This window comes from Chiloscyllium punctatum, chromosome 14 (genome assembly GCF_047496795.1).
Source record: "Chiloscyllium punctatum isolate Juve2018m chromosome 14, sChiPun1.3, whole genome shotgun sequence".
In the NCBI taxonomy this organism is placed as follows: Eukaryota; Metazoa; Chordata; class Chondrichthyes; order Orectolobiformes; family Hemiscylliidae; genus Chiloscyllium; species Chiloscyllium punctatum.
In genome coordinates this window covers 21,232,542-21,249,245 of record NC_092752.1, presented here as the reverse complement: position 1 = coordinate 21,249,245, position 16,704 = coordinate 21,232,542, and the positions used below count along the sequence as shown (strand labels likewise).

General features: G+C 41.9%; 1 protein-coding gene across 1 annotated transcript in view; it reads right to left on the bottom strand.

Annotated features, from left to right (window-relative positions):
• Positions 1-16,704, bottom strand: part of man2b2 (mannosidase, alpha, class 2B, member 2) — a 60,062-nt gene that overhangs the window by 7,301 nt on the left and 36,057 nt on the right. Inside the window, exons 12-17 of the mRNA XM_072584055.1 lie at positions 13,267-13,458; positions 10,903-11,161; positions 7,052-7,162; positions 5,583-5,772; positions 3,355-3,507; positions 1,011-1,123 (exon numbers count right to left, since the gene is read on the bottom strand). Coding sequence (XP_072440156.1) covers positions 1,011-1,123; positions 3,355-3,507; positions 5,583-5,772; positions 7,052-7,162; positions 10,903-11,161; positions 13,267-13,458 — 1,018 coding nt within the window. The remainder of the gene's footprint in view (positions 1-1,010; positions 1,124-3,354; positions 3,508-5,582; positions 5,773-7,051; positions 7,163-10,902; positions 11,162-13,266; positions 13,459-16,704) is intronic.

Genomic DNA, 16,704 nt, shown 5'->3' with positions numbered 1-16,704 from the left:
GTGCTAACCATCAGGATGTGGTGACCCGAAGGTGAAAGAGTCTGTCGAAGACCCAAACCCATTCCCCACTACTCTACATTTACACCTGACTAATGCCCTCAGCTGACACATCCCTGAGCACTCTGGGCAATTTAGCATGGCCAATTCACCTAATCTGCACATCTTTGGATTTAGATATATTAGATTACTTAACAGTGTGGAAACAGGCCCTTCGGCCCAACAAGTCCACACCGACCCACCGAAGCGCAACCCACCCAGACTCACTCCCCCACATTTACCCCTTCACCCATCACTCTGGGCAATTTAGCATGGCCAATTCACCTAACCTGCACATTTTTGGACTGTGGGAGGAAACCGGAGCACCCGGAGGAAACCTACGCAGACACGGGGAGAATGTGCAAACTCCACACAATCAGTTGCCTGAGCTGGGAATTGAACCCAGGTCTCTGGCGCTGTGAGACAGTAGTGCTAACCACTGTGCCACCGTGCCGCCCATAAATTGTGGGAGGAAACCCACACAGACACAGGGAGAAGGTGCAAACTCCACACAGACAGTTGCCTGAGGAGAGAATCGAACCCAGGTCCCTGGTGCTGTGAAGCAGCAGTGCTAACCACTGAGCCACCATGCATGTTATGAACTGTAGAGTTGTGTGGTTTGTCACATTTTTGGTGGGTATGTGATGTGAATGTTTGAGGTTGCGTCAGACACATCTTTGGTATTGACTATTGAAACTAAAACAGACCATTTTATTTAAATGCTCATTTGTCTGTTAATTAACATAACTTGCATTGGTTCTGAGTTGCATTAAAGTAAAAGTTAAGTAATCTTGGTAATTTATTTTGATTTTGATTCACTGTAACCATTTTGGAGAGGATAACAATATACTCATGTCCCACAGGGTAACAACTCTGAGGACCTCCTCTTCACATACTTACTTTACACTGAGCAGGATTACTGAATAGTCTTTTTAAAAAATTATTAACTGCTGAAAAGAGGCATTTCAACAAACCTTTAGGTTGACAGTCACAGGCTGGGACAGAACAGGATCTTCTCCCACTTCATACAAATGCATAATTCTCAGTAGGATGCGGCGGAAATCTGGCTCAGATTGTTTAGATTTACCTTGAAAAGGAGAAAAGCTGTATCAACGACCCGGAAGCAAAGATTTAAACCAAATGAACACTTGTGGTGAATTATCCTAATGCAAACCTATTCATAAGTCGGGCATTTCAGAATACATTTTATAAGCACAGTGAAAACACTTAATTAGTGCTGCCCAAGTTCATTTGTCTACAATGGAAAAACAGAACAGACAAGCCAGCACTAGCGGGTCTATAAGATAATGAAAATGGGATGAGTATGAAAAAAAGCAGCATAATAATAGTCTGCCTCTTTTCACTTCTTCCTTCCACTTCCAATAAAGATAATAGTTTCTGTCCATGAAAGCAAATACCAAATCAGGGGGTTAAGTTTTACCAAACATAGCCAGCAGAATCAGGATAGGTGGGGAATGCGATGAAATCCATTTCCTGTGTATCCAACTGTGACAGGAAAGCCAGCATTCTCTAACAGTGCAACATTCAGAGCACACTCAGTTCTCAGGGCTCGCCATTTGGTGGTACTTGATCCTGCCCAGTAATAGGTGAGCTGCTTATTGCTAGGTTTTGTCATGGGTCACTTACGACCCATCCTTCCCACAATGCTCCCCTTGTCCTCAGTTTCCATCTCAACAGTCCCCTCATTCAAATGATCAGCCACCTCCAACAAGATGCCATCACCAAACACGTCTTGCCCTCTCCTCAGTTGTCAGCATTCCACAGAGACAGTTCCCTCTGTAACATTCCCCCGCACGCTTCTGTCACTCCTAACACCCCCTCAATCCTATATTGCACCTACTCATGAAACTGCAGGAAGTGTAATACTTGCCCTTTAGCCTCCTCATTGTCCAAGGTTTCAGGTGGAGGCACCGGCCTAGTAGTAATATTATTGGACTGTTAATCAAGAGATCCAAGTATTGCTCTGGCGACCGGGCTCAAATCCTGGCACAGTGGACGGTGGAATTTGAATTCAACAAAAATCTGGAATGAAGAGCCTAATGATGACCACAAATCTACTGTTGATTGTCAGGGGAAAAAAGAAACATCTGGGTGATTCATGCCCTTCAGGAGAGGAAACTGCCATCCTTATCTGGTCTGGCCTACGTGTGGCTTCAGACACAGCAATGTGGTTGACTCTTAACTGCCCTTTGGGCAATTAGGGATGGGCAATAATTTCTGACCCAGTCAACGCCTTCATCCCATGAATGAATAAGAAAAACCACACCTTCCAGGTGAAGCAGTGTTTTATTGTATTTTTTTTTACAATCTAGTCTACTGTTTTTGCTGTTCAGAATGCAGTCTCCTCCGCTCTGGTGGGACCAAATATAGACTGGGTGATTGCTTTCCAGACCTCCACTCTGTCTGCAAAAATGACACTGACCTTCCAGTTGCTTGCCATTTGAGTAAGGCACCCTGCTGCCACGCCAACATTTCTGTCTCAAGCCTGCCATAGTGTTCCAGTGAGGCTCAACCCAACACCTCATTTTCTGCTGAGACACTTTACAGCCTACTGGACTCAACAATGAGTTCCACAATATCACAGCCTGAACATGATCTCCATTTTGATTATACATCCTACCATTTCCCCTTCTCCACCCACTTGCACAGTTTTGCTCTCTACAGAGCTGACCTAATTTCTAGTATTTACACCTTCATTGCTCTGAGCACCTTCACTATCTGTTCCACTTATTCCTCCTCCCCCTTTGCCGACAGAATAAAAACCATCATTTCCTGCCCCTTTCAGATTCAAAGGAGAGACAATATTTCACTCAAAACATTAACCCTGCTTCACTCTCCACAGGTGCTGCTTGACCTGCTGAGTTTCTCCAATGCTTGCTGACTACATTTGAAAGTTACTGTTGCCTGATAATATTAAGCACCACGTTGCCACTCACAGTGATTCTTTCAACTTAATGGCCAAGATTAATGCACTCAAAAAGCAATATTCAGAGTGTAGCAATTCCAGTTCGCTAATCAAACTGTTGCAATTCTTTTCACAATTGAAAACAAGTGCTTGGCAACAGCTCAAGTAGCAGACTGTAGCCCCAGCCAATTGTTCCTCGCAGTCTGCGCAGGCATCACATTTATGCAGTAAAGATTGTAAATTCGCTGTGGTTAACAAACAGAAAGGTGAGAATCGCAGTACAGGTCTTTCACAAACACTTTTCTATCTAACACTTCAGGTGCTAATGTTAACTTCTGTAAACACGTCTGGCCAAGAATATGTCAATACTGTAGGAATCCGTAATGGCTTACCTTTGACTATATTTTGCAAATGCATGGTGTGGTTTGAATTATATCGCCAACCAGGCAGGCAAAGTGTTAGAAGGTGGAGATTGGGTGGGAGAAAGCCAGAACTCACTGAACTGTTACTCTGTGAATTGTGTGATGTAACAAATGTCTTCTTCCCTGTGCAACATACATTGTAAATAAAAACACTGCTATCAGTATAAAATCACAGCAAGAAATACTGAACAAGGTTTGTTTTTGCTTGTCTATTGACCTGTCCCTGATAATAAATTAATTAAAAATAACAAATACCGACTGGGAAAGCGCACAGAGAATTGGCTTCATTCATTATCCGTTAACACTGGCATGTTATTTAGGCGAGATTAGATTACCTACAGTGTGGAAACAGGCCCTTCGGCCCAGCCAGTCCACACCGACCCTCTGAAGAGTGACTCACCCAGTTATATGAGTTAATGCTGGATAATGCAAATAATATTTCCAACGTTTGAAAAACTCCTAAACAGAAAAATCTGATTCGGTTTTCAAAGACCAGATGTGATATCATCTGCAAATATATATGCTCAACCATAGCTCCAATCAATCATTATGATGGGATTAAGCTTGAAAAGGTTGCCCCAATATTTACAACAAACTAAGCTAGGTATATAAATAAAACTAAAATTACAACTAGAGCTCAAAGAGACAAATAAATAAATGAAACATAAATATATGGTAACCGCCAATTCAGTACCAAACAGCAAATTACAATTTATAGATCAAGGCTGATTTCACAGACGCCCATCATCGTAAAGCCACATGATGTGAATAATTGCTGTGTGAAGTAAAGGGCAAACAGCGGATGTTCTCAGGATTTGGCTCAGATTTTAAATACAGTAGCTCAGTGGTCAGCACTACTGCCTCACAGCACCAGGGACCTGGGTTCGATTCCAACCTCAGGCGACTGTCTGTGTGGAGTTTGCACATTCTCCCCATGTCTGAGTGGGTTTCCTACGAGTGCTCTGGTTTCCTCCCACAATCCAAAGATGTGCAGGTTAGTGAATTGGCCTTGCTAAATTGCTCATAGTAATCAGGGATGTGTAGGTTAGGTGCATTAGTCAGGGGTAAAATATAGAGTAATAGGATAGTGAAATGGGTCTGGGTGCGTTGCTCTTCGAAGGGTTGGCGTGGACTTGTTGGGCCAAAGGATCTGTTCATAGGAATTCTATTAAAAAAATGCTGGGCTGCAGTTAGGTTAGTGTCACAAGGCTATTCAAATGCAAGAGTCTTATGGCTGAGTTTGATCATGCCTTTATGTAATACCTACGAGCAATTCTAGCACATTGTAATCAGCATGAAGGTCAATAATAGCTCTGTGAGTGGCACTGAATCCAAGGTAGAGTGGGAAATTGCATCTGGGGACCTCTCTGATCTGCACAGTATCCTACTGAAGGGTCATCCACACTGATACAGTCAACTTTTAAAGCAAGTCTCTGAGTTAATATAGAAACATCGTGCTGTTTCCCCTGCTCTTATATTAACTCAAAGGACACGGGCTGTTACCTTTGCTGGTCACAGTTTGAATCACTTGTCCCCACAGCTCCCTATCCCCTATGTCCCTTCTTGGCTTTTCTTATCAATTCTGGCAGCCTTCCCAGTGTTGTAGGAAATGCCTGGAGCTGGCACATAGTTGGCTTGCAATCTTCTTTGGGTAAATTTTCTACCACCAATCCTTCCTGTACTAATTTACAGGGTTTACCAGTATTAAGTGAAGTGATTAGTCTTCAGCATAAGAAGCAGGTACCAGAGTAGCAAGGAGTAATTTGTTACATAATAGCAAGATAACAGGTTACAATAGCTCAAGACTGGTTAACTACTTTAATACTAAGGAGATAACAATGTCTCCTACTAAGAGATAGTAACCATGCCTATGCTAGCTGGCTGCAGATTGTGGAACTAACATCAAATTAGGACAACTTTGAATCGACCAGATCCTCTAAGAGTGGGTGGAGCCATTCCGAAGCTTCCCAGTTAACCCTTTCAAGTCAATTACCTGATAGGGAGTAAATGAATTCCCTTCACCACCTCCAGCGCTCTGCCGCAAATTACCAGGGTGCACGTTCTGTACATGATCTACTTTTCCGCTGGGAAGAACAGAATACCGAAATATCACAACAACTGACTTAGCCCTTGTTAGCAAAGGCCTTCAAAAAGGATTTTCAGTCTTTGACCCTGTCTATATGCTCTGAGGCACAAACCTGACACAGGACCATACATAATGATGGGCCTGAACTCAAGCGCCAGCCCACTCTGATGTAACGATGAAGTTGTTGCCTTTGACCCCAACATCAACCAGAAAAGTGGCCGTACGACCGAGCTGTCATTCAGCGTAAGGTTGTAGCCCAGATTCCACGCTTTGTTATTCCATAATCTTCGATGAAGCATCACCTACAACAGTATCACCAGGGGACAAGCAAACATTCATGATTACAAAATGAGATGAAGAAAGCAACTGATATGGACATTATTCATAAACCACGAAAACAAAGGCCCACAGTTAGAAATTTCAAAGTGAATATCAGGTTTTATTATGAAAGGGAAACATGTTTGTGGGAGATAGCCATGCAAATAAACAACATAATAACAAAATTCAACCAAACGGCTACCTTACCTATAAATACAACTTACATAGCAAAAGATTTGTACACACCGCAAATAAATATTTTTTATTAATCATCAATGAAATGTAATGCAGATAGAGTAAAACACGCTAGGCTAGTACAACAATGGTGCTGACAGCTTACAGGACCATCAATGAAAACCTTGCCTAGATAGTTGAACTCACGTGTAGCCAATACTGTCCTGTTCTCTGTTAGCAGAGAAGTGCAAATGGACCCCGAGATGGATGGTAAAGAGGTCACAGAAACCCTATCGTGTTGAAACAGCTCATCGAGTGTCCTCTCAAAGTGCCCCCACTTCCTGCCCATTATCAATCGCCCTCTGTGATGGAGCTGCACATGCCACCTGCTGCCCCCATGACCAATTTGCTCCCTGCAGGTGGGCCCTAGCTTCAGAATTCAGATGACATCTGATGTTTCAGAACAAGAGAACAAGTAACCTGCCTCCAACCGAACTGAGACCACAAAGGTAGCAGCATGTGACAATTCCACCAATGCTCTTCATTTGAGGGAATGATGTGATTGATGTGAACCACTGTCCTTACGTCCACTACTTTGATGAGCTCCCTATGACCCCAGCCTTCTTTATTCCAATGGATGGAATGAAGTCTGAACAACATTGCCAAGTGACTATTTCTCCAGAGTAAAGGACTGAGACTTCAGTTTGCCCTCAAAATCCAGGACCCAATCGAAAGGCAAAATCCTGCCATTGGCTTATTGGCTCCAGGAAAATTAAGGAGCAGGAAGACAATGAACTAGCATCACTAATGCAGAGGTGCTTTGACTGGAAGTTAATTCAGTTCCTTCGGGCATAAATGCTTCACTGTAAGAACAAATCAAAATTAAAACTAACACTAAAACAAAACCATCCTAATTCACTGCATTTTAACTGAATGACCTTTAAAAGTCAGTCTTGCTCATGGTAAGACTTCCTCTTTCAAGATGTTTCAACAGATATGTTTTTCATGAGGTACAGACACGGTATTATCATCCCATTCACAGAAACTTTACCAAAAAAATTTGCATTGAAAACTGGAAAAATTTCTCACTTCCAATTGCCCATCAGCTTGACTAGAAATGCCGTGTGCTCTCTCAGATAATATGACCAGCCTTGTGTCACTTTCTTCAATATAAGCAGTCCTTACAACAGGGTAGTAGTTCTGAAAAGCACAAAAAAAGCTTATTGATAATAATTCTCTTCTGACTGTGATGCCACAGAAAAAGCTGCTGATATTTATTATTTAAAGAACTAGGACAATCATTGCCTACTGAAAAATTAATGTATCTTGCAGTCTTAAAATAGTTCACTTCCAAACCACAAGGTTTCAAAATGCAATTATTTTCAATTTACACACTATAAATAAAACTGTTAAGTCAACAGAATATCATGTAACTTTTGAATAGTAATCCCAAAGTCCATATCAGATCATCTTTACAATAGAACATCCCCTCTTGTCTCACGTGCTCCAGTACAGAATCACAGGATTACAGTGAAAAGTTTTTACAATGGCTGCCTCTAATGGCACCCAAGTACCTCAGTACAAAAATCTTGGATACCAAAGAGGAATAAAAGAAAAAGTAGTAGCATTGCTTACAGTGTCCAAAATAAGTTAGAAATAAGATAGTTATAACATAATTAAAGGATTGACATTATGGCAACATCCACTGCATTGGGGTGGTACAGCTTTCAGGTAATGTTTTATTCTGACCATTTGATCTGCAAGATAGCAACACAGCGTTCTGAACTCTTATTGTTCAGCAGAGCTGAAGAATGATTTGATTATACAGTCATAGAGATGTACAGCATGGAAACAGACCCTTCGGTCCGACACATCCATGCCGACCAGATATCCCAACCCAATCTAGTCCCCATCTGCCAGCACCCGGCCCATATCCCTCCAAACCCTTCCTATTCATATACCCATCCAAATGCCTCTTCAATGTTACAATTGTACCAGCCTCTACCACCTCCTCTGGCAGCTCATTCCATACTCGTACACCCTCTGTGTGAAAAAGTTGCCCCTTAGGTCTCTTTTATATCTTTCCCCTCTCACCCTAAACCTATGCCCTCTAGCTCTGGACTCCCTGACCCCAGGGAAAAGACTTTGTCTATTTATCCTATCCATGCCCCTCATAATTTTGTAAACCTCTATAAGGTCACCCCTCAGTCTCCAACGCTCCAGGGAAAACAGCCCCAGCCTGTTCAGCCTCTCCCCATAGCTCAAATCCTCCAACTTTGGCAATATCCTTGTAAATCTTTTCTGAACCCTTTCAAGTTTCACAACATCTTTCCGATAGGAAGGAAACCAGAATTGCACGCAATATTCCAACAGTGGCCTAACCAATGTCCTGTACAGCTGCAACATGACCTCCCAACTCCTGTACTCAATACTTTGACCAATAAAAGAAATCATACCAAATGCCTTCTTCACTATCCTATTTACCTGCGACTCCACTTTCAAGAAGCTATGAACCTGCACTCCAAGGTCTCTTTGATCAGCAACACTTCTTAGGACCTTACCATTAAGTGTGTAAGTCCTGCTAAGATTTGCTTTCCCAAAATGCAGCACCTCGCATTTATCTGAGTTAAACTCCACCTGCCACTTGTCAGCCCATTGGCCCATCTGGTCAAGATCCTGTTGTAATCTGAGGTAACCCTCTTCGCAGTCCACTACACCTCCAATTTTGGTGTCATCTGCAAATTTACTAACTGTACCTCTTATCCAAATCATTTATGTAAATGACAAAAAGTAGAGGACCCAGCACCGATCCTTGTGGCACTCCACTGGTCACAGGCCTCCAGTCTCAAAAACAACCCTCCACCAGCACCCTCTGTCTTCTACCTTTGAGCCAGTTCTGTATCCAAATGGCTAGTTCTCCCTGTATTCCATGAGTTCTAACCTTGCTAATCAGTGTCCCATGGGGAACCTTGTCGAATTCCTTACTGAAGTCCATATAGATCACATCTACCGCTCTGCCCTCATCAATCCTCTTTGTAACTTCAATCGCAAGCTGAGAAGTTAAGCACATCTTAATGTGCATTCCTTGTTCAGTAAGAAAAGAACTGAATTGCCAGTAACATTTTACTGAACACTTTTTCCCTCACTCCCCCTTCACCAAATTCCCTCAAGCTCCCACTTCCCTCATCAGTTTCAACCTCTCAGTTACTTCATCTGCCAAGAAAATCAAAATAAATAGAACAAATAAGGGATATGTACACCGGAAATGTCCTCTCCCACCTCCCTCAGGCTATCAAATCAAGTCGAAGAGGAAATTCAAAATGTTTCTTTCAGAGGTGGATTATCACAAAATGTTATGGACACATGGCTTTCTATGCAGGGATCCCAAAGTTGGTTCATTGCCCTTTATGGGAATGTATCAGAAACTTTAAACTTTGAATTGAAAACAGAGAGTATACATTTTTTAAACGACCCATTAAATGAGATTAGGAACTTCATGCCATTACCATGTGCTCTCAAAAGTAACACAAGCAATGGTGGCTATTGCAGCATATTGCAATAAACATCATCCACAGGGAAACATGGGCGTTTTTCAGATACTGAGAAAACATGTACAAAATTGCTGGAACATTGTCTACTTCCTCATTAAAGTAAGATCATGAACTGAATTCATGAATAGCTGCTAAAGTTTTCCAGGTAAAACAAACATGGAATGTCATACCCCTCAAGAATTGCAACACAACTATAGCACAAAATGTAATTCTGGGGCGGCATGGTGGCTCAGTGGTTAGCATTACTCCCTCACAGTGCCAGGGACCCAGGTTCAGCCTCAGGCATCTGTCTGGGTGGAGTTTGCACATTCTCCCCATGTCTGCGTGGGTTTCCTCCAGGTGCTCCAGTTTCCTCCCACAGTCCAAAGTTCAGGTGAATTGACCATGCTAAGATTGTCCATAGTGTTCAGGGATGTGTAGGTTAGGTGCATTAGTCAGGAGAAAACGTAGGGTAATAGGTCTGGGTGGATTGCACTTCTGAGGGTCGGTGTGGGCTTGTTGGGCCAAAGGGCCTTTTATCCACACTGTAGGGATTCTATTCTATAGTCATCAAATATAGAGCCACCAACACCAAGAAAGCTGGTGTTTGCTTGAGGAGAAAGCCAAATGTCATATGGAGTGACAGTGGTGCAATGTGAGCACTGATGTACAATAATCTGAAGGGTAATATTTGGTGAGAGGGAGAATCATAAAGGGGAAATATACAAGAATACCAGCAACAAACAGAGAAACTATTTTATCTTCTGCACTTACCAAACTAACAAAAATCAAAATGGGGTTCTGAAATAATTTTCTACAAACTGTAAGAATTCAGAAACTTCTTTCCCTCCCACTCTCACCCTGAACGTAAGTTCAACACAACAGAAGTGAGGACTGCAGATGCTGGAGATCAGAGTTGAGAGTGTGGTGTTGGAAAAGCACAGCAGGTCAGGCAGCATCTGAGGAGCAGGAGAATCAACGTTTTAGGCAAAAGCCATTAATCTGGAATGAAGCTTGTGAGCCAAGGGACTGAGAGATAAATGGGAGGGGTGTGGGACTGTTGGGGGGTTTTCCTCATATCCCCCCCCCACCCCACCTTACGCCAGATCCAACCTTCCAACTTGGCACTGCCCTCCTGACCTGTCTATCTTCCTTCCCACCTATCCACTCCACCCTCCACTCCGACCTATCCCCTTTACCCCCACCTCCATTACCTATCGTAGTCTCAGCTACCTTGCCCCAAGCCCCAAGCCCCACCCCCTCCCATTTATCGCTTCACCCCCGAGGCTCGCAGCCTCATTCCTGATGAAGGGCTTTTGCGTGAAACATCGACTGGTCTGCTCCTCGGATATAGCCTGACCTGTTGTGCTATTCCAGTAACCAGTCTTGACAACAGTATAGAGTACCTACTCGAGCCAGAGTATTGTTGCTGTATGACTTGTACAGTCTCTTCATCATCTGGTAGCCATTATTGTCTGTATAAATGGTTCTGTCTGTTTTCATATCTGTAGTCATGCTCACAATGGCCTCCCTGTTGAGGTTCAGTGGTCCTACAATATACTCCTGCTCAATTCGATTGCATAGCATTGATGCATCATAGCCATCAAGTACACGATAGATCCTTGTGAATATTGCATATTGGTAATCTTGTTCATTAGCAGAAGTGTTGCTGTTTAAAATAAATAAAATTTCTGATGATTTACACAACGTATAATACCTTGGGCATTCCATTATGGCAATACTTAAAATTTACAAAAATCAGTTTCGCAGAAAAACAGGAATTTGCAAATACTGTCCACAAAAATATATCCAGTAAAACAAGATACAAAATATGCCAATCAGTTTAGCTCATATCTAAAGAGATTATTAAGTTTTGAAGTTAGTATCAGGGATGTGAATTTAAAAAGGAAGAGAATTAATGCTCTAAAAATCTTAAACTGTTAATGAGTTTTGCCCTAGTTTTCTTTAATATAGAGTCATAGTCAAATACATTTAAAGTCTGTGACAGGTCTTAACTATTCTAATCCACCTAACTATTCTAATCCACCTAATCCCATTTTCTAGCACTTGGCCCATAGCTTGCTATTAAGAGCACATCAAAATGGCTGCACTGGCTTTCTATAATAATAAGGAGGCTGTTACCATTCACTGTTATGACAGTGTAAAGCTGACAAATTACAATAGACTCATACATTAAATGTGTAAATTTTTAACTTGTTGTCAGATATAGCCTGTTCGTCCATAGTTCACACCATTTTGGTCCACATTGATAGAATTGGCTCAGAAATCATTATAATGGCCTGAACTTGGCCTAATTTATTCTGCATTGGGGAATGCTAAAAAGGCTCAGCCTTGTACCTTTAGAAATAAGTGAACCTTGAAGACGTGTAGAATCCCTACAGGGTGGAAGCAGATAATTCAGCCCATCGAGTCCACATCGACTCTTCAAAGAGCATCCCACCCAGACCCATTCCATATCCTATTCCCATAACCCTACATTTCCCACGGTTACTCCAGCACACCACTGGACACTATGAGCAATTTAGCATGACAAATCCACCAAACTTGCACATCTTTGGACTGTGGGAGGAAACCAACGCTGACACGGGGAGAATGTGCAAATTCCAACTCCACACAGACAGTCGTTTGAGGATGCTAACCACTGGGCCACCGTGCCGCCCACAATAGCGATAATTATTTAATAACATTTCTGTCTGAAAAATTAACTTTACAAATATTGAGTTTCAATCCTTTCGAAGAAAATTAATGTCACAGATTTTTAAATAGAAAAATAAAAACATAAATTATTCTGGTGTCCCTTTCATCTGTCTCCTTTAATTCTATTTGTATTTGTCACTCTGTATTACACTTCCTGTACGCAGTTGAAATGTAATATCTGTTTCCTGATTTTGAAGGTGTCTGACTTGGTGATGATACTTCAATTGGTTGAAGAGCAGAGAGTTGATTTTTTTTGCAAACAGATGCCAGATCCTCTCAACTAGAATTCAGATGACTGCAGGGTCCCAGTAACAAGCCCATGAAAGCCCTCTCACTGTATGTGAGAGAAACAGTGAAAGCCATTCCTATGCAACGGTGGGCAGGCAGCTGTTAAGCAAAGATGTGCAGGTTAGGTGAATTGGCCATGCTAAATTGCCCGTAGTGTTAGGTGGATTAGTCAGGGGTAAATATAGGGGGGTGGGTTTCTTTTTGGAGGGTCGGTGTGGACTCGTTGGGCCGAAGGGCCTATTTCCACATTGTAGGTAATCTAATCTAATCTAATCAAAATTTAGCTTTGCCACTCAATCATCTTAAAAGAAGAGAAGGACAAAGGTTTAGTTTTGTACTTTTTTGTGATTTTTTTCCAGCTGTGAAACATAGTTTCTCACTGACATAGAATATTTCCTGGTGTGTATCTAATGACTGGAGTGAAATGAACATCCCTAGCATTTCACGATGTCCGAATATTGTGAGTTCTAGGAATGCAGAATCCAAGCTAATACTTTTGTGTAGTACTGAGGAAATATTGTTTCATTGGAAATACTCTCTGATCAGACTTTCAACCAGGGCCAGTCCAGCTTCTCTGGAATGCATAAGAGCTCACATTGTATGATAGTTCAAAAGCAACAGAACAGTCTGCTTGGTGTCCTGTTTACCACTTTACCCTTCAGCACACCATACTGAAAAAAGTTTATATTCAAAGTCTTCCCTTACAACCATTTCCATTTTAATGAGAAATCAGCAAATAAAGTCCTTAACAAATTCTACGTATATTACCTGTAGAAGTACTGTCTGATTTCAGTTACTAGTTTTCCTGTGACTATTTCCATTCCAATTGACTGTGACACCAGCACGGGCAAACCTTTTGGTGTGAATATGTAATTATCGGAGATTGGGCCCTGTTTAACATCTCCATTAGCAAAGTACTCCAAGAACTCCTGCTTTATCTTGACAGTCTTCTGGGAGGATCTGTCAATTACAACAAAGAGGAACTATTGTTACAACAACCGAAAGATCCACCACAAGGATTTTCTGATACCTCATGGTTCTTTCCTCAAGTTTTCCAATCATCTGTTTCACAAGAGTGAGGCACAAAGTTAGAAGATTGATATTAACTAATACTGAACATTGACAGTCAAAGACATACTTGAACATGTTCATATGGGTTTCTCAATGGAGAATCAAACCATACTCAATGCAGATTCTGTACAGTCAGAAGAAATCATTGTAGCAGTTTTAGTTTTAATTTCTCCCAAACAAGCAAGTGCCAAAAGGCTATTTGTTTTAAAGGAGAATTCACACCAAGTCAGGAATGGAAAAGGATGTATGAATGCATTATTGAGGCTAAGACTGGCTGTGCATTCTTGATTGGGCTGGTTAAGACAAGGAGTAGTAGAATCTATATGTCAGGAAATCACTTGCTTCTGACTTGACCTGTGGTGTCAGTCAGGCCAGCAGTAAAAGACATGGAAAATGTGAAGAAGAGTTGTCCCAGGCAGATTCTGAAGGACAGTCACATTAAAAGGAGTTCAAATCTCCTGAGATAACTGACACTAAACAAAGGAACAAAAAATCTATTGGATAATGAGTCACAACTTTTGCTTAGATATGCACTTCATTCTAAAAATGCATCATAGAAAGAGGTTTTATATAATGCAGGTGCTGCTGTGTTACAGATGTTATCCCCTATACAAAATATAATATAAACCATAACTACTAATTTAACCTGGGGCAGTGTTTGTAGACCAATAAGACGGTGTTATTTTCTGGGTCTCTAGATTGTGTAGAAGCAAAAATGGCCTTTGCAGTGATATGTGCTTCTTGTCAGATGTGGGAGTTTAACGGGAGTTTAAGGGTTAATGCGGATTATTTCTGCCATAAATGCTGTTGGTTGTGAATCTTATCAGATCGAATGGATCAGTTGGAGAGACAGTTAGAAGCAATGAAGAATTTGCAACAACAACAGTATGTGATGGATGGCAGTTATAGGAAGGGGGGAAAGTCTCAGATACAGTCACATAGATGGGTTAACTCCAGGAAAGGTAAGAGAGGTAGGCAGCTAGTGCAGGAGTCTTTTGTGGCTATCCCCATTTCAAACAGGTATGCTGTTTTGGCAAATAAAGTGGGGAGGGGAGGAATGGATTCTCAGGGCAGCATAGCACGAACAGCTATCATACATCTAATGCAACAAGGAGTACGTCAGCTTCCAAGAGATCAATTGTGCTGGGGGATTCTGTAGCCAGAGGTATAGATAGACGTTTCTGTGGCCAGCAGCAAAAAATCAGAATGGTGTGTTGCTTCCTTGATGCCAGGATCAAGGATGTCTCAGAGAGGGTGCAGAATGTTCTTGCCAGGGAGAGGGGCCAGCAGGAGGTCATTGTCCACATTGGAACCAATGACATAGGAAGGGAAAAGGTTGAGAGTCTGAAGGGAGATTACAGAGAGTTAGGCAGAAATTTAAAAAGGAGGTCCTCAAGGGTAGTAATATCTGGATTACTCCCAGTGCTATAAGCTAGTGAGGGCAGGAATAGGAAGATAGAGCAGATGAATGCATGGCTGAGGAGCTGGTGTATGGGAGAAGGATTCACATTTTTGGATCATTGGAATCTCTTCTGGGTAGAAGTGACCTGTCCAAGAAGGATGGATTGCACCTAAATTGGAAGGGGACTACTATACTGGCAGGGAAATTTGCTAGAGCTGCTCGGGAAGATTTAAACTAGTAAGGTGGGGGGGTGGGACCCAGGGAGATAGTGAGGAAAGAGATCGATCTGAGACGGGTACAGCTGAGAACAGAAGTGAGCCAAGCAGTCAGGGCAGGCAAGGATAAGGTAGGACTAATACATTAAACTGCATTTATTTCAATGCAAGGGGCCTAACAGGGAAGGCAGATGAACTCAGGGCATGGATAGGAACATGGGACTGGGATATCATAGCCATTACAGAAACATGGCTCAGGGATGGGCAGGACTGGCAGCTTAATGTTCCAGGATACAAATGCTACAGGAAGGATAGAAAGGGAGGCAAGAGAGGAGGGGGAGTGGCATTTTTGATAAAGGATAACATTACAGCTGTGCTGAGGGAGGATATTCCTAGAAATACACACAGGGAAGTTATTTGGGTGGAACTAAGAAATAAGAAAGAGATGATCACCTTATTGGGATTGTATTATAGACACCCAAATAGTCAGATGGGAATTGAGAAACAAATTTGGAAGGAGATCTCAGCTATCTGTAAGAAAAATAGGGTGGTTATGGTAGGGGATTTTAACTTTCCAAACATAGACTGGGACTGCCATAGAGTTAAGGGTTTAGATGGAGAGGAATTTGTTAACTATGTACAAGACAATTTTCTGATTCACTATGTGGATGTACCTACTAGAGAAGGTACAAAACCTGACCTACTCTTGGGAAATAAGGCAAGGCAGGTGACTGAGGTGTCAGTGGGGAAGTACTTTGGGGCCAGCAACCATAATTCTATTAGATTTAAAATAGTGATGGAAAAGGATAGACCAGATCTAAAAGTTGGAAGTTCTAAATTGGAGAAAGGCCAATTTTGACAGTATTAGGCAAGAACTTTTGAAAACTGATTGGGGGCAGATGTTCGCAGGTAAAGGGACGGCTGGAAAATGGGAAGCCTTCAGAAATGAGATAATAAGAATCCAGAGAAAGTATATTCCTGTTAGGATGAAAGGGAAGGCTGTTAGGTATAGGGAATGCTGCATGACTAAAGAAATTGAGGGTATGGTTAAGAAAAAGGAAGCATATGTAAGGTATAGACAGGATAGATCGAGTGAATCCCTTGAGTATAAAGGAAGTAGGAATATACTTAAGAGGGAAATCAGGAGGGCAAAAAGGGGACATGAGATAGCTTTGGCAAATAGAATTAAGGAGAATCCAAAGGGTTTTTACAAATATATTAAGGACAAAAGGGTAACCAGGGAGAAAATAGGGCCCCTCAAAGAGCAGCAAGGCAGCCTTTGTGTGGACCTGCAGAAAATGGGGGAGATACTAAACGAGTATTTTGCATCAGTATTTAATGTGGAAAAGGATATGGAAGGTATAGACTGTAGGGAAATAGATGGTGACACCTTGCAAAATGTCCAAAATACAGAGGATGAAGTGCTGGAAGTCTTGAAACACATAAAAGTGGATAAATCCCCAGGACCTGATCAGGTGTACCCTAGAACTCTGTGGGAAGCTAGAGAAGTGATTGCTG